We start from the raw sequence: 27,192 nt of genomic DNA, 5'->3' as shown, positions 1-27,192 counted from the left end.
TGGATTGCCATAAAACCAAGTGCAAGAGTGTTGTTAATAGCTGCGGGAGTTGCAGCTAGAAAATGCAACCGGCTCCTTTAAAGCGACAGGACGTAACAGCCGAAAGGGGCTCTGTGGAAGCTGGTCGTTGGTTTATGTTAGCAGCCTCCTTGACCTTTCTAAACTCACATTCGCTACCGTTGCTCTCTGTTAGTAGAGCGGAAAGAGGCGCTGAGAGGACGAGGCAATGGAGAAACGTGCACAAAGTCACGTCCTTTGGAGTGTCGCGGAAAATCCGACCACAGTCCTTCACAAAGACGTCCACAGTCCAGCGGCATTAAACAACTTCTGCAAATCGTCCACAGGTTGCTCATGAGTGGCCAATAAAAAAGTCATTCATACATGTAAATTGCTTCAAATTGTCACACAGAGCCCCTTTAAACACACCCAAGATTCAAGATTCCAGCGCGACTTGGTCTAGGATGACCTCTCGCTCATGGTGGCTAATGTTAGCTCACGGTAAACGGCATAAATGAAGGTGTCCGACAAAACACGTATTCACTCTCCTCAAGTGCTACATGGCCACGCAAATAGTTTTCAGTTTACTAGTCGGGGGTTTTGAGGTGACACTTGGCCCGGTCTCTCATGACCATGGTATCTTTGGGTCCCTGTCATGGAGCCTGGGTTCCCCTCGGTGAGAGAGCAGTAAACCTCCCAACAGTGGAGCCTCAGTGCTTTTTTACGAGAACACGTCTGACCTCAGTTAACTTAACGGAAATACAGCAGAATGTTTTTGTTGGGCAAACAGGCACAAATAGATGCAACCCGGTGTGCACTGGCCGAGTCATAGATAGGCACAAGACGGACTTTTTTGACAATATTTGCCTGGTTTTCAGTCAGATGGTCCATTTCTCCAACCTAGGTTTGGAACATTAGGGTGAACAGAAGGAGAAAGAGACATGCTGAAAGAGTGGAAAGTAAGAGAGAGAGAGAAGGGGGGGGGGGGGGGGGGTCGTGGGGGAGACTACGATGGGGTGAATAAGCCGTTTGTTTGTCCCTCCGCTGTCCTCCCTGGCCTTGCCTGGTGCTTGGTGCCTGGCGTCCAGGGTCATTTTCTTTCAGAACCACCACTGCCATCCTTGCATTAGCATTTTCGCCGCTGTGGGGGCAACACTCTTGGTGTGCGAGTGTGTGTGTGTGTGCTCTCCTGGTCGCTCGCTCGTTTCGGGGTCTTATTATGCAGGGACTTGGGAAGACAGAGAGAGGGGAGACGGGCCGAGACATCGACCTGACATCGCTGAGGTCCACCATGCCAGCCGGTGGCCAGCTGCAGGTTAGTGCACCCGAAAAGATGGAGAAAAAAAAAGTGTGGAACTGGAGGAGAGAGGAAAGAAATAGGACGTAAGAAACGCGGGGAAAGAATACGGACGCATTTTTCTGTCCGCTTAGCAACGGCCTTCTCTCCCTCTAACCCTCTCCCTTTGACTCTTTCTCGTCCCCGTCCTCTCGCTGCCACTCTGAGTCGCTGCTCCTGTCTTAGCTTTGCCGCAGGGCTGTGGTATGTCCTGTCTATGTGAGAGCCGAGGATCAGAGGGCTGCTGTGTGGCTCACCGGGTTCGTCCGAGCGTCTGAGACTAAGTTACGATCGCAGCGTCCATCAAATATCAATTAGGGCCTGGGTGCAAGGGCTAATAAAGTCCTCTAATGGGGCTGCGGGTCAACAGAGCAGGTACTCACTAATGCCACGAAGGCAGAGATGGTGACCTGAAATATTTTGGAGACACTTTTCACCAAGCTTTTTAGTTTCATTTTTGAAAGAATCAAAATTGTAGTTTTTTTAGTTAAGTTTTGTTTGGCATCGTTTAAAACAGTTTTCTTTTCTTTAGATAATCCTCTGACTTATCATTCACTACAGTTAGACATATGCACACAGCTTCTCTAACACACACACACACACACACACACCCTCTCTCTGGTGTCTGTTGCAATTCATCTTCCGTATCAATGTCAAGGCCGGCAGGACTTCTGCCCCTAAACCAGCAGGGCTATCAGTTACTGGTATATTTAGCCGCACAGTCTCCAGTGAACAAAGTGCTTTTACTCAAGAAGAGCTGCGTGTGTGCGTATGACTAAAAAAATGTCAGTTGGTATGTGTGTGTGTGTGTGTGTGTGGGTGGGTGTATGACGGAGACAGTGACAGATGTGGGGGGGGGGAGTTCAGATCGGGTTTATGTAAAGGTGTAAAAGTGCAGTATGTAGCTTTGGGGAAGAAACTTGAATCAGAGGAAAAAAAAATAGATTTATTTTTTGTGCCTAAAATAAACCAAAAAACAAACTTTTTGTTTTCACAACTGAATAATCTGATTAAACAAACTGACCTTAAAGGAGAAACCAATTTCATACTGTTTTACTTTGTTTATATGCGGCGGACCCTGCCACTTTTCTAGTGTCAAACAGTTGTTCTGGGGACCTTATTTTCCTCTGACAGCTTGTTTATTGGGTTATGGAAAAAATAAGTTACCTTGAGTTTGTATTATTACCTCGTTAATGTTGTAAATACTGAAAATCAGTTTGAACTTCTTCTCCAAAGCTACCAAGCGCCCCCTTAAAGTCCCATACGTTTCAGACGACACAACACACTCAACATACAAGAATCACAGTACTTAAAGTGTTGACATGGGTGACATGAAACCTAAACCAAAAGAGCTTTTCCCTTTCAAATTCTGTTCATTCCGTATCGCTGCTGTTGGTCAAGAAGCACACGTGATTTTGTAATTTCCTCAAAAACCGACAGGCCCGTGCAGAGGGGGGAGCTGAGGGGGCTTAGGTCCCTTTGCACTGATGTCCAAAGTGCCCTTTTGTCAGTGTATGTTTATTGTGTTGCTCTGTTAAATATTTTGGCTTACATTGTCGGAAATAGTTCTCCAGCTGCTAGTTTGTGCAGAATATGATCCCTTTCAATCAAGTGTGTTTCATAGCGTTGTTCTTTCAGTTACCGCTCAGTTGATCTTTTAGTAGAGGAAAGAGGAGAGGAAAGTTCTGAGGATGATTGAGGGGAAGGGGGGATAAAAAACTAAATGGGCCTGTTGTATGTGGTGGGACACCAGCGCACAGTGAGACATGATAGAAAACTGTCTTTCTGTCCACCGGAAGGGCACCCAAGAGGAACTTCCCGAGAGGGGATTGAAACAAAAAGAAAAACACTTATCAAACTTATCAAAATAGTTGGCAATTCGTTTTAGTTCAGTGTATCATTGCAGCTCTAGTCACATGAGCCCCTTCTTTTTAACTTTGACCACCTGCCCCTCTAAAGGTCTCTTTGACTTTGCTTTTTTGTGCCTCTGCTACAACTTTGAAAACATCCGTGTTGTAAATCAACTAAATCGATTTTAAAAAAGTCACAAAAAAAAAGTTTGCAAATGTATAAACTTGACTGATAAGTGATAAAGTCAATAAACTCCCCCAACAGGAATGTAAAAAAAAAACGTCCTGTGTAAGATTTCTCAGTGTGACAGTTGCGGCAGTTGTACCTTCTGGATTTATGTAACAGCAAAAATAAGCTTGTTTACCTTTTCTGCTGACCACCTCCAAATTTACCTCCCATGAATGCTGGTTCTGTTCATTCATTCAGCTGAACTCTGGAAATATCACAAACACACACACGAACACAGATACCTTCAATCCCCGAGTTTCCCTTTCATGATTTGATGAGTCACGCTCGGCAAGTGAGAAATTTGCCAATATTATTAATAATATATAAGCAAACACATAAGCGAATATAAATATTTTGTCCTGTAAAGCACATCCGTAATGCAAGGGATAATTCTTGCGGAAAGTGATCTGGTTATAGCCTTTAATGCTGGCAATAAACCATAGAACGGAGGTACAGCAGCTAAAGCAGAGGCCTGGTGTACATTTCAGCAGCAATTAGCGAGAACTAAAATGGCTAATATGGATTGTGAATTGCGACCACCTTCCACTCTTGGCAGAGCCGGAAGCCTTTGCTCCTTTAATCACAGATAATCCGTGTAGCACCATTTGGCCACCGTCAGCCACTACGGCTACTGATTATATCATGTGGCTCAGAATGTAAATGTTTACATTCACGGTTGCCAAGTCCTCGCCACAACTATTTATTTCAACCGCGGATACTTAATCATATGTCGACAGATGTGAGGAGAGAAGTGTGCGATCCTACCGGAAATGAGCGATGTATGCGCGCGTGGGTGGCTGTATGAGCGCGACTGTGTGTTTAAGGAATGGCTCTCTCAGCACGAGACGCATCCTGTGCGCCAGCTCCGGATCGCACGAGGTTGGCGGTTTTTGACTGATGCTATGATCACTTCGTCATGCATCTCGTATGTCTTTGTCATGTTGCTTTGACGGCACTCAAGGGGTTAGGATGCAGCAGGTGTCGTATATTTTAAAGTCAGTGACGGTGTGAAAAGAGTTACGAGGCAGATCCTCTAGAGCACAAGCTCTAGGTTTAGACACGGCTCATTCATATACTGGCATGACACGACCTACTAGAAAACACAGCCGCTAATCTTTAAACTTCATCGCAACTTCAAGGTTGGGTACCTCTGAGATTTGAACCAATATGGCACCAGTAGCAGTATCTTTTTTTTTTACTACTTTATTCAGCACTGTAATAACGGGAATTTAATATTTTACTGAAATCTGGGTACAGCGTTATTTAATCTGAATTGGTATTCAGCGAACATGAATAAAACTTAGATACAATACCTCATCGATACTCATTGCTGCCACTTGGTCACTTGGATAGATCGTCAGCAATGTTGGTTGCTTAACAGCGAAGGCAGCAACTCCCATGATGCCGCGCGAGTTACGCCATTTGTTTTGCTTTTTTACAGACAGACCTCCAGTGGTAGAAATAACACACCGAGGGGTTCTGGGATTTCACACCATCAACGACTCCTTAAGAGATTTCAGTGATCGGATGAACTTGACCTGAACCACGTGGACCTTCCCTTTAAATCCCATTCTGATATGAGCAGGTGCTAAACAATCTGTTGTGAGATGGAATCTTTACATGCTAGTCGCCTACAGTAGGACTTTTAAATATAGTTTGGATTTGTGCTCTCACCACAGCTTCGAATCAAGTCCAAAGGAAAGCGTGTAATTAGCCGAAAATGGATTTATGAGGTCTTGCGCGGAGTCTGTATGAGCGCTATGATGAATCTATTTCCATGGTGTGAAGGCTTTACACCTCCCAGTCACCCTCTATGTATAGGGCACAGCAGCAGGGCGTGGAGGGCTAACACAGAACTAATAGGAATCACACAGCCTTCCTAAGCATGGCAGTCATGTTTCGAAGGTGAGGAGGGTGATCCCTGAGTGGTTGATGCACCCTTCCGTTCCTTCCTGTGTACAGTCGTGAAAGTCCGGTTGACGGAGTAAATACTTTAAGAACAGGTACATTGGTGAGTCACCGACGGAGGAACGTGTCCTCTCTAGGGAACTCAACTGCATGATCATTCACCCAGAACCAACTCCCTTCACACCCACTTTTTATATTGTACACATTTTATTCCAATTGATCTCCTGAAGGCGTATTCAAACATTCAGCCAGAGCACAAAGAGAAATTGGCTTTGTACAGTGGACGCATGCAAAGCCGGCGGAAAAGATTTGAAGCTGGCCTTGTTTGGATTACATTAACTCGGGCCAATGGAGTACAGCCGCTCCGTAATGCGCCCAGCAGTTCTGTAAAGAAACCTATAATTCCTGTCTGAGAAGCGAAACCAAAATGAAAGTTTGAAGCACATCAACCCTTCAAGTGTGACACCTCCTGAATGTGAACAAGCCTCAACCGGCCTGTGACATAATGCAGGAGGGCAGGGTCACTTCAAGGCCGGTCGCACACGTCAGTCATGCACACGACAATACAGACCGTATTAATAGAGGATCATAACAATAGGCCTACGTGCTTCATAACAATAGCGACAACGTATTTAAACTGCAGTCTCAGGTGCTGTTTTTCCTGTATCAGAATAGTTTCTCTTTTGTCAACTGGTGCTGCGTGTCCCTCCATGACCACCGTCCCTCTCATCTCCTTCCCACTTTTCTCACCTCCCAGAATAGATTGCTACCTCTCTTTGACATTACGTGTGTGTGAGTGTGTGTGTGTGTGTGTGTGTGTAACCCCGTCTTGGCCCCTACATGGCAAATGCCACATTCTGAATGTGGGTGTGAAGTACGAGAAAGTGTGTGAGTGTGGGTGTGTGCGCCTGTGTGTGTGTGATTCCAGGAAACTTTCATCCGAGACCCGACCGAGCCTCCTCTTTTAATGACTGCTGTTGTGTAATAGGTGTGTCATTTAATATTGGCTCTGTGTGTCCAAACTATGGTAAATGTGTTTCATGTATTTGTACGCTATGACAGAAACAGAATACAGGTGAGGCATATATTCCATTACGTTTGCTGAAAGTTAGCTACCTGGCGTCACAACAGTCCCTAATTGGAGGCAAGTTTGTAGGTAGTGTAACTATTACAACACAGTTTGTGGGAACGTCACGACTCTGGGCAGCTTGTAGCCACCGAGCATCAACATTACCTTTAGACTAAAACTTTTTTGCATGTTGTAATGACTATTTTTAAAGATGTAGATATTTTACATATCCTGCAAAATGCAAATTTAAATGAAGTAGGTTGAGTATCAAAACTTTAGGATCCTATAGGTGTCATCAGCAGGGAACATGGTCTCGCTATACCACATTACAAAATTGTCAAGGCAGGGGCCGTCAGTTGCCAATATGTCCTCAAAGCACACCGGAGTTCAGAGCTCTTCTCTTAGGATTAGCTCACACTCGCTTACACTGTTACACACCTGGAAAGGCCATTGCTAAAGGGCATCTCAGTGGTGGGAATGAGGAAGAGGCAAGTGCTGCCCTTTCATTTCCCCAGCCCAGATTTATCCTGCTGCTCCGGGAATCTAACCCCTGACCTTTTTGCTCGCAAGCCTGCCTCATATCCTGTTGCGCCGACTGTGAACGGCACCTGTGTGAGGCAACATCCACACTTATATGGATGGATATTAAAAACACGGCACAAGTGTCTACACTTGCATCAGAATTCAATGGCTCAGTTTCATGAAAAATGCTTAAATTTGGTATTTTTTTAATGGCTTTTGGTTGACAATAAAAAAAAAAAAGAGATACGACTACCACCATCTGAGAATAGTGGTGGTTGAATGGATTGGTCGACACCCCAATAACATATTTTGATCCCTGGCCTATTGCTCAAATCATTGCTGGTATCATTCCTGCAGTCATCTCATAACAGAAACACATTTGACTGTCAACACCTGTATTATGTAATCGGCTTTATTGACATAGTAGCTTCTTAACATCACTGCCAAGCAGAAATATTTTGGACATGTTTCTGAGTAGTATTCATCTGTGTTCAAACTCTATTTTTGTCTTCGTTTCAAGTGTTACTTTCAAGTTACTCTTACTACCTATCTACTTTTAAAGAGATAGACTTTCAAGACACAAGTCGGTCTGTCTGTACTCATTTTATTTCATTTCCAAAGTGGATATGCAGTATTTACTTTCTCTTCTCTGCTTTATTTTTGCTCTCTCTCCAGTTCGGTCTCTTCCTCTTCCCAATACATTCGTGTTTATCTTCGTCTTCTCTTTTTTTTTTCTTTATTACCCCCTCTCCATTTCTGTCCATTCCTTCCTTTCCTCTTCTTCTCCTGTCTAGGGGGGGAGTGTGTGTTTTCTTTTCATTTTGGTCGGGGGGAAATGACAGCTCACTTGGTTTGAATCCGAAACAGCCTTACGGGAAAAGGGCTCAATTCGCTGCTATTTTGTGCGTGTGTGTGCAGAAACGTGCAAAGATTTTTAGACGTTTAAACAGTGGAGCGTGTGTGAAAAACAGCCAGGATGAGTGGTACCAGACGAAACTTTAGATCCCACCATATATAAACAATTAGATTATCACACACACACATACCAGTCTTCGTGTCTCCTGCTCTCTCTCTTTAACAAACCCACAATTATTGTGTCACAGAGTGACGCACAGCAGAAATAAGACACAAGTGTTCTCATCCTGAACATGCAAGGCTGCTCGTTCCCTTGCACTTGAGTGGTATTTTTTGAGTCCAACATGTACTTGGAAGTTATTATTTCAACCAATGAGAGACTCACTCTGGACTTGCCGTAACATATATTTAATAAAGAACTAATTTGTCAAACTAAATATGATCTTCCTTGAAATACTGAGCTGAGCAGGTTTTCACAGTACACTTTCACATACTACTGTAATTCTGCTTTAGCACTCCGTGACAGCATTTACGTGGAATATTTCAGTAAACTGCTGCAACTTTGAATTCAAGTGTGATATAGCGACTGTAGACCAAAAAAAGTTATATTAGAAGGAAAAACTGTAACAGCAGCATACAGCATTTCAGCAATAAAATATTGTAGTTTTACAGCAACATACAAATGTGATGACGCTAAAAGTATAACAACAAGCTAACAGGCTAACAGGCCTGTGAGTGGTCCAACAAGGCCCGCTGGCTAACATGCTACTAGTCCTACAGGCAAACAGACTAACATGCTAAACATGCAAACATGCTAAAAGGCTAACAACATGCGAACATGCTAACATGCCTACAACATGTCCAACAAGGTACATAAACTAACATGCTAACAAGCAAATATGTTGGGGTTAACATGAAAACACAGTACATTGCTGTAATGTAACTGTAAATGAACTGCAAATATGTTCAGTATAATAACTACAGATGTTTATTACAGTGTCATCATGTGATTTTACAGGGAATGCTGTATTTTCACTTTGATTTGTATCATCATTACTGTGAAGTAACGACAGTACACTTCTGTGGATTTGCTGCAATTATCAGCCAGTAATTTATTGAAAAATCACTGTAATATTTTGTACAGTGTACACATGCAAAACAATCACAAGACGCAGCGTTAGGCGAAGAGTGTTGTGTCACACTTTTGTTCCTCCTCCATTTGTTCCAGCCGTATCTGCCAAGAAAGAAACAGGAAACCCCCTCTCAAGCACTGAGGCTCCCCTGCTGGGACAATATTACTCACAACACATAACTCAGTCACACAAGCGCAGACACGCGTAAATCACAAATACACACTAGAACTATAAATCCCAGTTCATCTTTTCACAGACTTTCTGTTTTAAATACACACCCTCCTTGTAAAAAAAAAAAAACATGTAGCTGTTTAACAGTTTTTCTCAGAATTCATAAAAATGGATTTAATTTCAGAGTCGCTTATCAACTGCACATGTAACTGCCGCGGTTTTGAGGTTCCACTCACTTCATTTAAATCTCACAGAGGTTCTAGTGTGCTGTGCGCTGTGCTTGGATCCCAGCCAAACACAGTCGCGCACATGTGGAAAGACATAAAAATAGACATAAACATGGACAACGTCGTAAACATATACAATGCTTTAGAGGCTGTGTGTGGTGGGCGTACAATGCATCGAGTCTGTGCATTCAGTATTCATTGTTTGATTATGTGAAAGCAAGTAAAAGTAAAAAAATGTCGACCTGTTCCTTTAGAAGAGGTTTCAAACGGGAAAAGGAAGGGAAGAGAGGGAGGTAAGTTGGCAAGAGCAAAAATAAAAAAAAAAGAAGAAGAATCTGGCTACAAACTAACACACGCACAGAATCTGACCTCTTGTGTTTGTTGATTAAATGTGTTGCTATGCAGTGGGCAGCATGCCAACGTGGTGTGTCTGTGTGTGTGTTTGTTTGTGTGTGTGTGTGTGTTTATAGCAATGGGAGGGGTAAATACAGACCTCACTCTATCTGTGTTTTCCTTTCCTCCAGCGCGAGTGTTAGGTCATCGGATAACACAAAGTGTGTGTATGTGTGTGTGGAGTAAGATCCCAGCGTTTATGTTTCTGGTCAGTCCTATGCGGGTTTAGGGGGCATGTGTATGTATTAACTGTCAGGCTGACATATATACAGTATATGTGTGTGAGCATGTGAACATGTGCAGGGTCTGAGTGCATGGGTCAACACCAGAATCACAATGAGGTTAAAGTCTTTGTATGTGGTCTTTATTAGTTTATTTAGGTCAATGATTTATTTCAATGTGTAAATATAACTTTAAAGCTGCTGGAATCAACATGGATCAAAGGTCAACCCAATCACTAGCATGGATGTCGGAATTGCACGCTTCTGCAAACCATGTTCATGTTTCAACTTAAAGTTTCTTTACGACTACATTTTTTATTTTATATTGTGCCAGCACTTTGCTCAAGTTCTGGTTAGGAAAAGGCAAAAAAGCCCACTCGTTTTGGGCTAGGAAAGGTCACGTGATGGCTGAAAAATACTTGGATTTTTCACCACAAAAACAGCTGGAAAATGTCCCACTGTCTTGTTGAAATTATCCAATATATTATCAGTTGAAAATGGTCTCGAAGTAGTCTTGAACAGTGATCTCTCGCTTGGCAGTCGTACAATCGCCATGTGTCCGCGTTTTTAAGAAACGTACGATGCCGAAGTTTTATTCTGGTGGCCTGACCGTAGATATAAAAGGGTCTTTCGTAATAACCAACCTGACAAACCCCTGTTGGAAGCTTTAGCGTCTTTCAGCGGATTGTTTTGGCTTTGCTGTTTTGACTGCTCTCATTAGTGTTGTGTCCAGATGCAACACGGCGCTGACAGACACAGTTAGTGAGCAGCTGGTGAACACAGTGGAGCATTTAGCTGCTGAAGAGCCAGATGTTTCCCTGAGGAGGTGGTGGAGACCAAAAACAGAGCAAAAAGGAGAGTGAATATTGTTCAATAAGTATTTTTGATTTCAGTGCTCAAAATACCTAAAATAAAACCCATACTATAAAAATATACAATAAGAACAAAATACAATATTTTACAATACAAGACAATACAATTGTTATTTCTGCATACATGTAACGGGTGCATTTGATGGCATCACATCTTGATTTGCTTTATACGTGGATGAAACATCTTGAGCAACCACAATTAACCATTAAGGTGTTTACTTTACACCAGAGAGGCTTTTTTTCTTACAAAATCCATAAAATATCACAAAATGCCTATAAAAAGTTAATTAATATCTCAGTTGTATTCAAATGAAAACTAATCTTGTAAAACCAAGGTTCCAAGCTTTGTGTGTGAACATGTAACCAATTGAGTTAATGAGACAGACTGACGTAGCCGGTGAGCTCATTTGTGATTTTTAAATGCGTTTACAGAGAATGGCTGGAGCATGGCAGGAGTGATGGGGGGGGAAAGAACGAGTGTGGGAGGTGGGTGAGGTTCTGTCTTACCTCATCCAGGCGCCGATGCTGATGTCGCCCAGTGCCTGCTGCACTCATGGGACTATTGTTGATTTCGACACAATGAGATCCCAGCGAGGAGGAAGACAAAGGCTCTCTGTAATCGATGGTCCTCTCTGAGAGAACCACAAAGGCATCGACCGAGTCTAAAGAGAACACACACTCTATTTTTAGTTGATGTGAAAATAATTGCATATTAAGGCCGACATTTTGCAGATATTCTACCGTAACTTGGAAAAATGTGCAAGGAAAAAGGTCAGTTTTGGATGTGATGTCTTTGGAGAGAGATTTGGGTGGAATTTTTTAACGAATTGGTGGCTACAAAGCTGCTCATGAGCAGTTATTAGCAACTTTGTTTTATACTCAACAAAAATCTATGATGCAGCCAATTGTTTTTTCCTTTTTTCTACTTTCCCAAGCTCCAATCTCACATGTTGTGTTTTGAAACTTCCCCATGACCGGACACATAAAAAGGTTTCACAGCATTTTTTTCGCAGTATTCTGTATACATAGGCCCGCTCTGTGCAAACACACGCATCATGTTTAAGAGTCTCTGAGGACCTAAATAAATACCCCGACTGAGGGTTAGTCACCTTTACTGATCTATTGTGTTTATGTTTGTGCCTCATGCCTGTGGGACTGTGTTATTGGGGACAGAGTGTGTGTTGCTTGTTCAGGAATATCCGTCTGCCCTTTGACCTCTACAGTGGAAAACAAACAGCATTAACTTCTCCTAGAAGAATAGTCGTTCACCACACACATACAAAGTCACTGAGTGCTATTTGAAATGAAAATAAAACAGATTAGAAAGTATAGAAAATAGAAGAAAATATCATTTTTTCCCTTTTATTTAATTATCAATGACTAATGAAAAAAATGCATGTAAAACAGTTATATCTTCTGTGGTGCATTGCAGCAATGCACGGTCCACCCTTAAACCAAACGTCATGTATTTTTTCAGCCCGCTGCCCACTTTTCCTTTCCAGACTGATTTATCTCTACGACTATGCGATGAACTCCCATGATATTGTGTACAGATATGTTTATGGTCCCCAGAGGACGAATCCCTCTTACTTCGGTGAACGTCTGACCTTTCCTGTACAGCCCCCAGCAGGTTTACATTTGTGGTCGATTGTAAAATATCCTGACAAGTGTTGTATGGATTGCCATGAATTTTGCTGCAGATGTTCAAGGACGCTGTCGAATAAATATGTGATAGTTGGTACAGACATGCATGGTCCCAAGAGGAGGAACTGTAATAACTGAACCAACTGACCTGCTAACAGTAGCATTGAGTCCAGGTACAGCTGTACAGAAACAATTGCATGACAGTGGACATTCAAACCAAATGTGAATGGATTTAAATGTGTTCATTTAACAGTGTTTGTGAATATGTTTGCTTGTGGAAGCAGAAATCAAACATGGAGCTGAATGTTGAGAGATTAGTCTCAGTGGAAAACTTCCATCATGGCGATTAAACACTTAAATTTCCACGGGTGGTGGCACATCACAGTCCTGTGGTTTTCTGAATGAAATGATTGCCGGTTTAAGTAGTTTTCTTCAGAGAGCGCTTAGATCCGTGTTGATCATTACCACATTGCCAAACTCTTGGTAACCAGGGAGCTAGACTGTGATTTTTCCTGTTTTCCTCTGTTTCTTTGGCGATAACGGTCATAAATCTGTAGAGGATGTTCTACGCTGTGATAACAGTGTGTCAAACATCAACTATATAAATATTACTTCTGGTGTTACCACATTGGCCCTTACAAATCATCATGACTTTTATCACCATAACGAATAAACTTCCTTGGAAGTGTACAGAGGCCAGTCAATTGCAGTACTTACGCAGTAAGTAGTGTCGCATTTTATGCACGTAAAATGGGTTGATACACTTAAAACACTTTGCCTTCATAAATTCATAGGAAATAACAGTGTGTGCATGTATGTTTGTCATCAGATTAAAACAAAAACAAATTAGGAGATTAAAAGTAAAGTGATGATACAAAAAAGTCTTAATTCATCATAATAATAAGATAGAAATGAGATTTAAAAATTGCAAGTCTTTACTATTGGATGAAAAGTCATAATTATCGTATAGTATTTTGTGTAAAATGTGTCGGTACACACTTGTTGTCATAAAGTCATAGTCACGTGTTTACATACCTGCTGTGTGTGTGTGCGTGCGTGTGTGTGTGTGTGTGTGTGTGTGTGTGTGTGTGTGTGTGTGTGTGTGTGTGAATGTCTCGATATATACTGCAAAGAGTCTCATAGACAGACACACAATGTCACACTTCACCGCCTCCAGGTATGTTCCTATATGTTCCTTTCACATACAGTATCTGCCTACATCTTGTCATGCATCACTTACCCGTGTCAGGCACACTCTATCAGTGGACTCATTGACAGGATGACATAAAACATGCCATCGAGGTGGCTGTTCTGACATGATCAAAGGCGTCCCAGTCTCTTTCTGCTGCTTTGCCTCACTGACATGCTATGTGACCTATAGACATAACAATGAAGTCAAGCACAGGTTCAGGTGTATGTCTACACAGAGGTATAGCCGCTGTGACCTTGCTGCGTGGCTGGCCATTTCTGACAGGTTAAGCAGGCATCCAGGTGCAGGTGACTGTTGTGCAAAGAGGTGTGCGCTACGCTCGTAAAACAGTTGGCCACAGTAGATTTCCACCTGTCACATCTCATGTAAATAGAATGTTGGCAGGGATGGAGGTGAAAACTGCCAGCTGGGCCTTCTGCCACCAGGGTTTTTTTAACGATGATCTCTAGAGGCTCGGTCGGCGACTTTAAATATCTGCTCGCTGACAAACGCCATGCCATGTAGGCAAATAAGATGGCTGGAATAGCAGGTTGGGCGAGGGGATGAATGAGTGATTGACAGAGGGATAAGAGAAGTGAAGGGGAGGTCCAAGGGTTAATATTAGAGGAACGGTGAGGTGTGGTCTTTGTTCCTGACACGGAGTTGTGTTGAATTGATATCCACACTAACTTTTTATCTAGTTGTCCATTATGTAAAGCAGTTTCTAAAATCTGAATCAGGACTTTAGCAACAAACCTATGTTGATGGTAACCATGGTTTAAAAATATTGTTATCAATAATACACATGAAAATATTGCAACACTGTAATGATGGCAGATGTTAGAACTTGTGAATCTTTTGTTTATCGGTTAATCCAGTTGGCTTTTCACTATTAATACGATGGACCTGTTCTTTCTGTACACTTTTGTACAGTTATGACAACAGACTCTCTCTCTCATGGACGTCCATTTCTTGCCATTTAAAGAAAAAATTCAAATTAAAAGTCATATGATGACATGAAAAAGTACAAATTATGATGAAATTGGGAGATGTAAAGTAAAAATTAAAAGACAAATAAAGTCAAAACTATTGAATGCAAAATCAAATTTATGGGATTGAAAGTTAGAAATAAGAGATAGAAAACTCATAGTTATGAGATATAGTCTCAATATTTATTTAATAATTTTGAGTATCTCATAAGTTTGACATTCTATTACATAACTCCTGCTCCCTACACTCATATTTTAAACGTAGTTCATTTGCAAAAACATGACAAAACACACAACAAATGAGGTTAGATATGAATGTGACTGAAATTTTCTATAGATGATATAATTTCCATGAATTCTTCTGGTGACGACAGTCGTGCAGTGAAAATCTGTTTTTTGTTTGACAGCCCTAATCAGAATTATAGTCCAGTCCATCTTGTCTTAGTTTGAAATTACTTTTTTATTTTAGTAACATAGGTATTAATAAGGACTACTTATTTTTATATTTCCTTTAAGTTAGGTGTAGTATTCCCATGACTAAATGTAAAATTGACAGTGTTTGTTGCTGGGTATCTGCCGTGTGTTGTCTCTTTATACATGTTCTCAAGTTCCCTTGAGTGCCAGAAAACCCCCACATTTCTTCAGAACGCACAGTTGCTGTTTTTAAAATTTATAAAAGACCCTTAAATTGTTCAGTAGAGTTCATCTGTTAAAGATAAACATGGTGAGTTTTTTTCCATACTTTTCCATTTTTTTGCGTTTTGCGTCGGGTATTTTTCCATTTCTATTTACACGTTTCAGCTCCAGGCAGTGTCTATATCTGTCCATCCGTCTCTTTAAAAGTCTCACATTTGGGGACACAGCACAGAAAAATGCAACATTCGTGGAACTCGGGAAGCTTGAATGCCCACATACACACAAACACAGAGGAAGGAAGTGTGTGTTGTGGATGGTGATGAAGGCCGAGCCATGAAAGCCAGGAAGCCGCTAGGAGGAATGTCCTGCGATGTCACACATGGCCGAGGCCTGAGAGCTTGTACGCCTTAGGGAGGCTTAAACTCCAAACAGCTCCGGCTCATCTGTGGGGGGAAAAAAAACACCCCGCTCTGCAGAAAGTGAGAGTGACATGACAAAGACAAAGTGTCATTTCGCAATCTGAGAAACTTTCCGCTCTTTTCTTTACACCTGTGCGCACCACGCCTCATCCCTGAAGGCACAACTCCGAAACACAACAACATGCACGGTATAGTACAGCTATTTACAGTACACACACACACACACACACACATCCTGGAGAAGTGTGCCCCTCCCACACTCCTCTTGTCTTGTTTGTTTTGGATACACGCACTCCAGTGTGACTGTAAGTAAAGATCATAATGTGGCAAACCAACTTTTCGGGTCGGTGAATGATGATTACACCAAACAATAAACAATATTAGGACCCGTTGTGTAACCACTGAAGTCGTTATTCCACATCAAGGCTTACATAACTTAAATGATTAAGCTACTTAAAACACCTTATAATAAAACCATCAAAAATCATTCTGATGGTACAGTGTCTTGTAAGAGGGTGAATGGGGTCTCTGTCTCAGCCACTCCGCCCCTCTACTGCTTGTTTCTGGACTATGTAACTCCAGTGAGACGGTAGGATCACAGCGTCACAACGTTCTGTATGTTTCCATGCACACTTCAGCCTAACTTAACTCGATTAGTCCATTCAATTGGACAGCTGCAATTGCCCCAGTGCAGAAGCACCAGGGGAGAATCGATTTATTGACGGAAGTATGTCCGACTCCATCGGGGTGGGTGGCGTTATGCACCGTTTCAGCTATTTGCTACTGGACCTTCATCTGGTTGACCTGTTACCTACGTCACATACCAAGTTAAGCAGCGATGAACGGGCTGCACGGCGAACAGTGAAAACACAGATGACTTTTTGATGCTGTACATTATAAAATATATACATTGTATTAATACCTCAGTCATCCTCTTCTTCTTCTGTTTCCCCCGACTTCGTGCTACGGATTTATGCCATGGATGACGTCAGGGTCAAGGCCCATCGCGGGGACTGCGTACGCCAAAAGCCAGTTCAGGTCCAACGAAGGCGTATACATGAAACAGTAAATCAGCCTCCAACTGCATTATCAGGGTGTGTTAGTCCGACTTTGAGAAATTTGATTTAGTATGATTTCAGTCAGACTAACATGTTTTCATTGAGAGTTTTCAGTTTTCAGCTAGAGACGGACTGGAGTGTGAAGAAAGAGAATGTAAACACAAGAATTTCCAAATGAAAACCAGAATATGACACTTGCCGCACCTTGGCTGGATTGCAGCATGTATGACAAAATGAAAACAAAGAGCAGTCATATCTGTCATTGCATGTGACATTGTGACATCTGAATTGCTTTGCGTGAAAAGCTGGAGGCTGAACTGTATTGATGGCTTAACTTGACAAAAAATGGTTTGTATAACAAAATTAAAATACAAGGAGTCGCTAAATCTTACATTACATATGACATTTTGACAACTAAATTGCATGAAATTAAATTCTTGACGCTGGGCTGTATTGCCTTATGTATGGCTGGGAGCTGAACAGCATTGCTGTTTTAACTTTAAATGAAGGAGCAGCTGAGTGACTCGTGGGTCAGACTGTTCATTAAATAGAGATTAAGCTCAGAGGCACCACTCAAACTCTGTCTTATTGCTCAAAGAGGGTAATTTCTATTGCTTATATCTTTACATCATGAGAGTGAAGGGATTCTTGAACATGTTGCTGTAAAGTATGTGTTAACGGTGTCAAAAATGTGGGAACTAGGGTGAGTTTAGAAAAATATGTTTTTCTGTTTTGCTCCTGAAATTTATGTTCTCAGTTAACATTGGAGTCATTGGGGCGATTGATCGTCCTGTTCTTTGACAGTCACAGCACAAATATGTAAGTCACATTGCTTAGATATTTAAATTTTTTGAAAGAGGGTGTATTTCTCTGCATTGCGATGAGTAATGATAGATGGAGAGTAAAAAATGTGAGAGTAAGAGGAAGCTGAAGAGAAATTTCCAGCAATTTGGCAAACAAACTAGCAACTGTGTAAGACAGTGTGGAGTAATGAAGTCAAAAACAGCCACTTTTCCCATCGTGCACATGTTGTTATGTGATGTGTCTTAAAATATTTAAGGGTCATTTCAACTGTTTTGAATAGGTAAAGGTTCAGCTGAAACTATATTTTAATCATGGAAAATTACTTATTACAAGATTTCTGGCAGCCCTTTCTGTGGGAATATATTTGCTTTCCTCTTTTACAGTTTTATTTACAGTGTAGTCTTTTGTTAGGTGTGTTCATAGATCTGTTATTAAATAGAAGTGTTCCAAGACTCCCATCACGTGTTATATATTAAGGGTTGGGCCATACATTTGGATTATAAATACGCCCATAAAAATAGCAATAAAGATATTTTAGATTATAAAATAACAGCGAGGTGTGGTGTAAAACATAACCACAGTTTAGCACATGTTCTCTGGGACATCATGAATTTGACCTCACCATCAACTGTTAAGTCGCACAACAACAAAACAGACAGATTCTGCTGCACTTTTAACCTTTCTGAAGTACATTTGCAGGTCAGCATTACTTTTTTGTCATCATGGATGAAGGCGTAACTGCAGCATTGTGCATGGTGAAACGTTTTTCACAATAACTGAGGGCTATGCCTAACATATCTTCTTTTTCTTCTGTGAACCTTTTAATTATCTCTCGTGTGTAAACACTGCTTCATGTATAATTTCACATGGAAATGACCAATGTGATGCAGCAGCGAGGTGGAAAGGTGATCAGAGACGACATTCCTTTAAAGGGAAGGTCTGCAGCCAGCTGCCACGGGAGCAAACATACGCACCTCTGAAGGGTCCTTGAGCAAGTCATTGCTGACTACTGTTTACCTAGAAGATGATGGATAGCAGACAAACCACTTAACATGTTGATGACAATATTGTTACATTGTTATGAGGTCTGGCTGACAGTCTTTTTCAGCAATAGTATATTTACAATATTTGTGATGCTCCCAGAGTGCATACCTACATGCACCTTTTATGACAGGTCAAACGCCGGAAAGAAAACACGCGGAATTCCAGCTATGGCTGCCATCTTTCGTCTTAACAAAGACTCTTTGACATCGGTCCATCCACTTTCCAAACATGCCTTCCCTGTAGTAAAACCCTCAAACAAACACTCCACAATGAGTAATAAGATTTTACAACGCCACAAATCATCCCAGACGGGACCGAGGTCCTTCTCTTACATGCCATTGTGTAAAAAGAGCGTGTATTTCCTCGAGTAGTTGCAACCAACCGAAGTCAACTGTAAAGCAGTATTATAGTTAACTTACATCCCATGCATGATATAACATTTCAATGAATATCTACTCACCCCAATGCCGGCAAAAAGATGGAGGAGGTTTCATAGTCTACCGAATGTTTTTGGAGCTTCACATCAAAACAGCACAGCAGCATTCTCCTGAGCAACTGAAGTCGATGGGCACTTGTTTTAAAGCGAATAAAAAATAACGGGAAAAATTCATTTGAAAAGATGGTAATCACACCCTTGATGTACGGGTGCGTGCTAACGTTTTTAGCTACAGTGAAAATGACTGCTTTAAGTTTGTAAATAACATTTTTTCAAATCAGTTTGGGATCTCTGGTTTTCCAAAGACTTGGATTCCAGTGGACGAGCTGTATTAAGCCATTTTATTTTATTTTCAGCTGTATATTTATGTTTGAAGAGAAGTCCCAATCTACTTAAGTTGTTCTCGGAGAATGCAGCAAAGCTGTTTTCCTGTGAAGGTCCAAAAACATTTTGAGAACTGAGACATTTATAGCGACTTTCTTTCAGCACAGGGCGAATAGATGACAGCCAAATTTTCATTTCTGGGTAACTTGTTCCTTTGAGTTTCATTTTGTACGTGACATAAATTAATCATGTTACTAAGTTGCCTTCACATGGGGCTTGAACAACTGTCTTTTCATTTGTGGATTTTGTCACTCTGTATGCTACGTCACCTGACTTCCTCCTTTGCAGCCATGATAACTACTACAGGCAACAGAGGTCTTCCACTAACATAAATGTAAATATGGGTCAACCTATATGGCGATTTTTCTGATGAGGACAGAGTGTGAAAATTAGATTAACTGAAGACATGTTTGATTCTACTGTAAATGTGTCAGTGTGTGCTTGTTTCTTTCATAAACCTCTTTCAAGCATAATTTTATCAGACTAGAAACATATAGCGCGTAATCAAAATTACATACGCGATCTTTGATGGGTGGCTAAAGCAGTTGCCACAGTACAACTTATTTGTTGCGTGTAAAGCGGACCAACCTGCAGCACCACTGCGCACTTACGTCTTTGTTGTAAGAGTGTTACATGAGCGCAGAGCCATGAAATCCAAGCATGAAGAAAAAAGCTGCAGCGGCCGGCCGTTCATTGAAGCTAATAGTGTAAATCTTCTGACATTATAATTGGACCCACAGGAAGTCTCCTTGACACTGGTGTGACTGAGCTCATCATTCAAGAGATTTAAATTAACCATGAAGCAGCGAGGTAACTGTAGGTTGCACATACTTGTCATTCCTGCCTGTCAACACTAAACTCAACTGAAGTCACCACTTCAGAGAAATCGGCCTTTAAACAGCACGAACATTTCTGTTTATATGCCTGTTTGCGATATTGCCATGACAGCGTGTAGTGTGTTTAAGAACACAAAAGATGGTGCACACGCTACTGGCATGTGATACACGCCCATACCCACCTGGCACACACACTTCTGATGGACAGATTGGGAAACACACACATCTGGCGAACGCAGAGCATTTGGCATCCGGATTGATGCTATAACAGTACGCAACATACAAACATCTTATGCAAGAGACTCCTCCAGCATGGCTGATGTCAGAGGAAAACCAGGTGTTTATGGGCTCTTCTTCACACGCACACACACACACACACACACACACACACACATACACACACACACACACACACACACACACACACACCTATACACACACACAAACACACGTACACAATTACTGACCTGCACCTAGCATTGACACAGTCTGCCCCGTGGTCTGGACAGCTTTTTCCAAAACACAGTCACACAGTTTGTTACAGTTTGGATTTGATCTTCACAGCTCTGAACATCACTTCTGTTGGTTATTACGTGTAATATCAAAGCCAGACAGGACGACACGATCTCACGGGATCGCGCATAAATAGCATGCCACTTTCAAGGACATTTTGCACGTTATGGTCACATATCTTAGCTTTTTCACGTGTCATTTAACTTTGTCAGCTTTTCTCTGAGAGCAGAAAAGTACAGTACAGTAATGATAAAACAGGATTAACGTGGTGAAACTGTGGCAGTTTTTTCTGATTCAGGCACCAGAGCTACTTTGATAGGATCAGGAAAAGACATCCATTACAGTTTACTTACTATTGTAAATTTAAAGAACATAACTTTGGCTTTTGGTTAGGGCATGAACACCAGTGTCCTGACTGACAATCGTGTATTCCATTCACCTCCCTACTCTGATTGTCTTGCCCTTTATACTTTGTCACCTGACATTTCTTCGCTATGACATCAGTGCATATAATAACACATCGACAGCTTCTTGTTAACAGCGTAAAGCTCATGCTATGTTGAACTTGCACGGACCATTTGTTGAACTGATATAATAGATTTTTTTGTTACTGGCTAAACCTGCTGCGTTTTACCTTGAGCTTTTGTTTTTGGGATTCACCATGGATCTAATATAGCTAAAATCAGCATTAGAGGCGGAGCTGCTCAGAGGCTCGAGACACCCAAACATTTTGACCTCCTGGGTGTAAAATTACCCAGATCTTCTGCATTTAGATTGCACACAAGTTAGCCCTTCGCTAACTTGAATGGCAATAAAACAATTCATGGTGTGGCTCTTACTGACTTTCTTGACACGACTTTGTAAGCTAATGGGACAAAAGTCTCTTTCGGCCAGTGTGCATCATGTAATATCCAACTTTACCTTTGTTTTTTTACTCCAAATGCTGCAAGTTTTGTGATTTTAGAATTTGTCCTAAAAGTCCTGTAATTCCTTAAGTGATGGCCAAAACTAAGAAAAGTTTGCCCCAGGTTGCAATAAAAAAACAGAATTATCCTTGAATTGCCGGAAAACAGAAACCATGATTTTTCAAAAAGTTCCTGTCTGCCAAGTAGTAAAAACTACATGAGTGACCTGCACTGTGGCCGGTAATCTAGCAACAAACACGTAATTATTTTATATTCATAAAAATCTGTCAGTTTGAAGTGTGAGCACTTTGTAAGGGTTTCATCAGGAAGTCCCTGCAGGGCTGGAGGGGCCAGCTGGAGTCATTGATATGGGCGACCCTGTTCCGCCATGTGGCCATGGTCAGGAATCCAGAGAGTCATGTGATATTAGATCACTGCCACTCGCTCTCTCTGACTCCCAGATGGCAAATAGAGTCCATATTCACAAACACAAACACCTAAACGCACACATGTGGTCAAATGCAGCAGGTCCTCCGTTACTGTCTGTGTTAAATGTTAAATCTTAGTACTTTTCTGTCATCGTGGGGGTGTGTGTGTCCGTTTGAGTGTGTCTCTGTGTAAGTCCGTGTGTGGGCAAGTGTCCCACCCACAGTGGGGTGAGGTCAAAGGTCGAAGGTCATAGAGGGTGGGTCAGTAGTTTCTCAATCGTTCTATCTCTTACAAACATGCACACACACTGGATTATGAATAGTTAAAGCAATATTATGTAACCACTTTACCTTAAATAACTGCTTCAAAATAATCTTTTGCTACAGTGACATGTAACAGAGGAACACCAATAGTGTACTTTTATAGTTGTGAGGAGCAATATGCTATACTTATCCTACATTACCCAGACAAAACACACAAGTCTCTCGATTGAAGAAACAAGGACACTGTTCAAAGATGTCTTCACTCTCAGGGTCTAAAACGTAAATTAAGTCTCATAAAGCACACAAACACACACACACACACACACACACACACACACACACACACACACACACACACATCCACACAGACTAATGGATTTCTGTCTACATCCTGCAATTACGGAGGCTTCCGTCCTGCTGTGTAACAGCTCGCCCTCCAAAGGATAACTGGAGGATGACACTTTGATCACCACAGAGAGGCAGGAGAGCACATGGGGAAGTCAGCAGAGGGAACATAGTTAAATAGAGGTGGTTAAAGGTTAAAGGCAAACATTATTCTTTTCATTTTGTTGCTAGTACTATGGACAGTGTGGTTTTGAAGACACAAATCTAGTTTATGGTTTACATTTTGTAACAGTGGGGGAAACATCCTTATGATAATTCCTGTCTCTTATGACTGAAAACAGAACGAGCAGAACTTGCGTTACAGTACCGCTGGCTTTTGTTTGTATTGTTTAATACACAAAGGATTCCTACTCGTTAGTTTATCCCCATACTCTGGAAACGGGGCCGTTGTCAAAGCAGAGTGCAGTTAGTGGAGTTCAAGAAGAAAGCGATGGTTTATGTGATAGTAAACAAGAGGGGAAAAGAGGAAAAGCAGCGTGAAGGGAAGGATCAAAAAGGGCGAAGAGGTGTGTTAAAATGACATGTGGGTTCACTCATTTGCGACATAAACAACACAGCAGGGAACATGTTTGTAACCGCTGGACTTTTGGGGGTTTACTCATCGGCCCCATAACCACAACCGTAACGTAAAGACCTGCATCATCCTGCAGCATAGACCTCAAATGATAAAAAGACAAGGACACACTAACACACACACACACACACCATCCCATCCCAGTTTTGCTAATTACAGGTCAGTCAGCGGGATGATAGTTGGCCATGGGGCAGAGTTCAAGGGTCCGTGTGAACCCTCTGCTGCATGTGTGAGAAGGGGACAGAAAGTGTGTGTTTGTGTGTGTGTGCATGTGTGTGTGTGTGTGTGTGTGTGTGTGCGCGTCGATAACAGCCTCCTTCTCTCCATGTCAAAGTTCACCAGAATAAGTGTCTTGACTCTGACTCAGTTTGTGTGCTTGTGCTGGGTTTGTTTGTCTCTAAACATAATGAGCCCATTCACCCACATGCCCACCGTCCCCGCCTATCATCAGCACACACACATCTACGGACAAACAAATAACCTGAAACGCGGCATTTCACCTGCTGACCCGTGTCCCCTAAAACAAGCAAACAGTGAAAACGTCAAGAGGTGATGTTTGACTGACCGACTGAGGCCCGGTTCAGGAAATATATAGTGACAGAGTGTTTTTTTAAGGTGTCGGATGGTTTCACAACACACACACCTTTCGCTGTTAGATTTACGTTTTTGGAATTGCTCTGCTCCAAAAAAACACGACATGATACATGTGACCCTGTATTTCCAAATCCAGCACAAACACAGCAACATAAGTTGCATTTGGAGTCGTTAGTGGAGTCGTGAAAGTCCAAGATTCACTCTTGTTTTTAGCTCTGCTTTGGTCTCCACCAACTCCTGAAGGAAATGTCTGACTACATGCTTCGCTATGTTTACCTCTGTCTACAGCTTGGTGCTCGAAGGGTAGCGTAGAGTGTTTATTTATTTTTTTTTGTTTGGTTGACTCGGGTGCCGACTGCGACTGGAAACAACACCTGGGTTAAACCAAAACAATGAGCTACAAGCTGCTAAAACGCACCTTAAAGCTGAGAGGAACTTCTGTGGGTTCGTCACTAGCAACACCTTTTACATTATGAATGGTCAGCTGACTTATTGTCTTTGTAAAAATTATAATAAGTGTAGCTTTAAAGTTACAATCTTGAGATTTCATGCCTGGGTTGTTTGGCGACACCTGTGGTTGCTGTTGGTAACTGCAAGTGTTTTAATAATAAGGGCCCAATGTTCCGTTGGAAATGATGTGTGTTGAACACTGTGGGCAGCAAACAACATCAACAACAACTTCCAAGCTGAACATGGAAATCCTGCTGGCTGCTAACAGTACAAACGTGAACAAGCTAGCAGCTGTTACCTTTTCTTTTCACCTCCTTAAAAAGAACTTCCCTGCGACAATATTTTGCAGGAGCACAGCTGGTACATCCTTGGCTTTGCGCTGGTTTGAGGAAAAACAAACAAGTAGAATGATAATGGGTGCAGGCAGAGCTTTCTTCAGAAGTAGGCAGAAAAGACTGATCACATCTTTTCTGATAGAAGAAGACTGAGTGTTGACCAACGCTGGTCATATTGTGAAACGCGTACTCCACCATTAACACTATCAACTACTGTATAGAAGTTACAGAATGCAAGAGTATATAAAAATGGGATTTGATACAACAAAATATTAAGGAGTATAAATTGAAACAGTTGGCATCAAGTCTGCTCAGGAGGATCGACCAACTGACCTGTGATTTGTCCTTTAAATCCTTTAAAAAAGGACACTGTACCATGGATCGATTACTGGAAATGAGAAACTTTGTGTGACAGTACTTCTCTCAGACAAAACCTGTGGCATAGGCCAAAGTCACTGGAGTAAGCAGTAACTCAGACACAGCTTCTGGGCCAGTGAGCCGGCAGGAGGAAAAGCACAACTCATCTCTTTGTCAACCTGGGCTCTCTTCTTCCCGACGACACTGACTCTCTTCTTTGCATCGCTATCTGTTTCTCTTCATCTGTTTTTGTGCTCTCGTCCCACTCCCTCACCCTAATGGCAGTACATAAAAACCAAACAGAAAGATGATGCCTTCGGGCAGAGAGGAGAGAGAGAGAGAGAGAGAGAGAGAGAGAGAGAGAGAGAGACAGAGAGAGAGAGAGAGAGATGACGAGGAGAGAGATGAGAGAGAGAGAAGAGGAGGAGAGAGAGAGAGAGAGAGAAGAGAGAGAGAGAGAGGAGGAGGAGAGAGAGAGAGAGAGAAGAGAGAGAGAGAGAGAGAAGAGAGAAGAAGAGAGAAGAGAGAGAGAGAGAAGAGAGAGAGAGAGAGAGAGAGAGAGAGAGAGAGAGAGAGAGAGAGAGAGAGAGAGAGAGCCTTGGAAAAATGCAGAGGAGAGAAAAAAAAACAGTCAAGACAGACGGACGGACAGTAAAAATAAGAGACTAAAAGCAAAAAACCTGAGCTCCACTCCTAGTTGGGCTTCCCCTCTTATTGGCTGTTATGGTGACCAATTGGAGTCCAGGGGAGGAGCGCTTCCTGTGGGGTCGAGGGGGGGCCTCCCATGTGCCGTGTGTTTATTTGCAGTTGACATTTTTGCAAGCATGTTTTTGTGTACATTGGTGGCACACATGCGTACCTGTGCATGTGGAAGCCCATACTCTTATATGTGCCTCATAAAGACATACATCAGATATGTGTGTTGTGTTGTGTGTGTGTGTGTGTGTGTGTGTGTGTGTGTGTGTGTGTCTGTGCGTGGCTGGGTATATGTACATTGTGTGATATGGCCCCGTGCCCAGGGCTGTGGATCAGCGGATTTAAGGAATGGGGGTTTTACGAGGACTCTGGACTTCTAGGAACGGTTTATAAATACCATACATCCATAAAAACCAGGAGGACAAAAAGGGAACATCTGCGAACGGGAATACATTTGACTTACTCAGCTCAGCTCTGTGTCGGGAGTTACATTATGTACAGTGTTATTGTTGGTGGTGGTATTTGCTACTGTTGCAGTAACAGGATATCGTTACCGCATTCTTTGGCCAAGTTAAGCAACATCAGTCAGTCTGTCAGTCAGCTCACTACTTAGACTGAAGAGTCTGAAAAAACCTCTGGATGGAATGTCACTAAATTTAATACAGGCTTTCAAGGTTCCCAGAGGACTTCGGCGACCCCCCTGACCTCGCTTATATTCAATGTGAAGGCAGGCGTTTACCTTTTAGCATATAGCAAACCATTAATTGTAACGGTTAGCCGTATCATTTCCAGTCATAGCTCGCTGGGCTCACTTGCGGACTAATACCTCTGGAGATTCTTGATGCGCCTTTTCGTTTGAGTCGGATTCAGTTTTGATGTTGCCTGATGGTTATCCTTGTCTCTGATTCCAACCACGAGACTGAGGTTCATTCAAAGACAGCGGGAATAATGGATATCATTCGTGCCTCCTTCGCGATGCATACACGCGTTCATAAATTCACTGCAAATCCTGGGTTTGCGGTTTCACGTCACGATGAATGTTTTATCGTACGTGTCCATTCTATTGTATTCGGATGTAAGCAATGAACGTAAAGATTTATAGTGGTTTTTAGAGAAAAACCTTGAAACCTACTGGAGCCCAGAGTAGTGTATCGTATGCCGCGGCCGTTTAACCCTTAAACTCAGAGGTAGCCGCTGAATGACCAGGAAAAAAACGTGTAATTGATGGCTCCTCACGGACGAGCGCGGGAAAAAAAGAAATGTTTTCTAGGGGAATGAGCCTGGCAGTCGACCCTGGACATTTTCGTGACGGAGCAGCTCAGAGGCCAACTGGTTGTAATTCACAGCTTCTGAGGGTGAATGTGTGTAACCCCGCCGACCTCCTGCAACCACTTCTGCAGGCTTCTGCGGTAAATAAGGATCAATCCCTGCCCTCCCCATCCTGAGAAA

At 42.1% G+C, this 27,192-nt stretch overlaps 1 protein-coding gene across 6 annotated transcripts in view; it reads left to right on the top strand.

Annotated features, from left to right (window-relative positions):
• Positions 1-1,020: 1,020 nt before the first annotated feature.
• The window catches only part of LOC115595682 (ninjurin-2-like), a 34,665-nt gene continuing 8,493 nt past the window's right edge, over positions 1,021-27,192 (top strand). For 4 of the 6 annotated variants that reach the window (XM_030440453.1, XM_030440451.1, XM_030440454.1 and 1 more), the window contains exon 1: positions 1,022-1,312. In XM_030440453.1, coding sequence (XP_030296313.1) covers positions 1,217-1,312 — 96 coding nt within the window. In that variant the 5' untranslated portion in view covers positions 1,022-1,216. Of the gene's footprint in view, positions 1,313-27,192 lie in introns of all 6 variants that reach the window. The other 2 variants (XM_030440450.1, XM_030440452.1) reach the window with 2 other exon arrangements.

This window comes from Sparus aurata, chromosome 14 (assembly GCF_900880675.1).
Source record: "Sparus aurata chromosome 14, fSpaAur1.1, whole genome shotgun sequence".
In the NCBI taxonomy this organism is placed as follows: Eukaryota; Metazoa; Chordata; class Actinopteri; order Spariformes; family Sparidae; genus Sparus; species Sparus aurata.
Note: the sequence above shows the minus strand (reverse complement) of the source record. Positions and strands in the feature narration are given on the sequence as shown.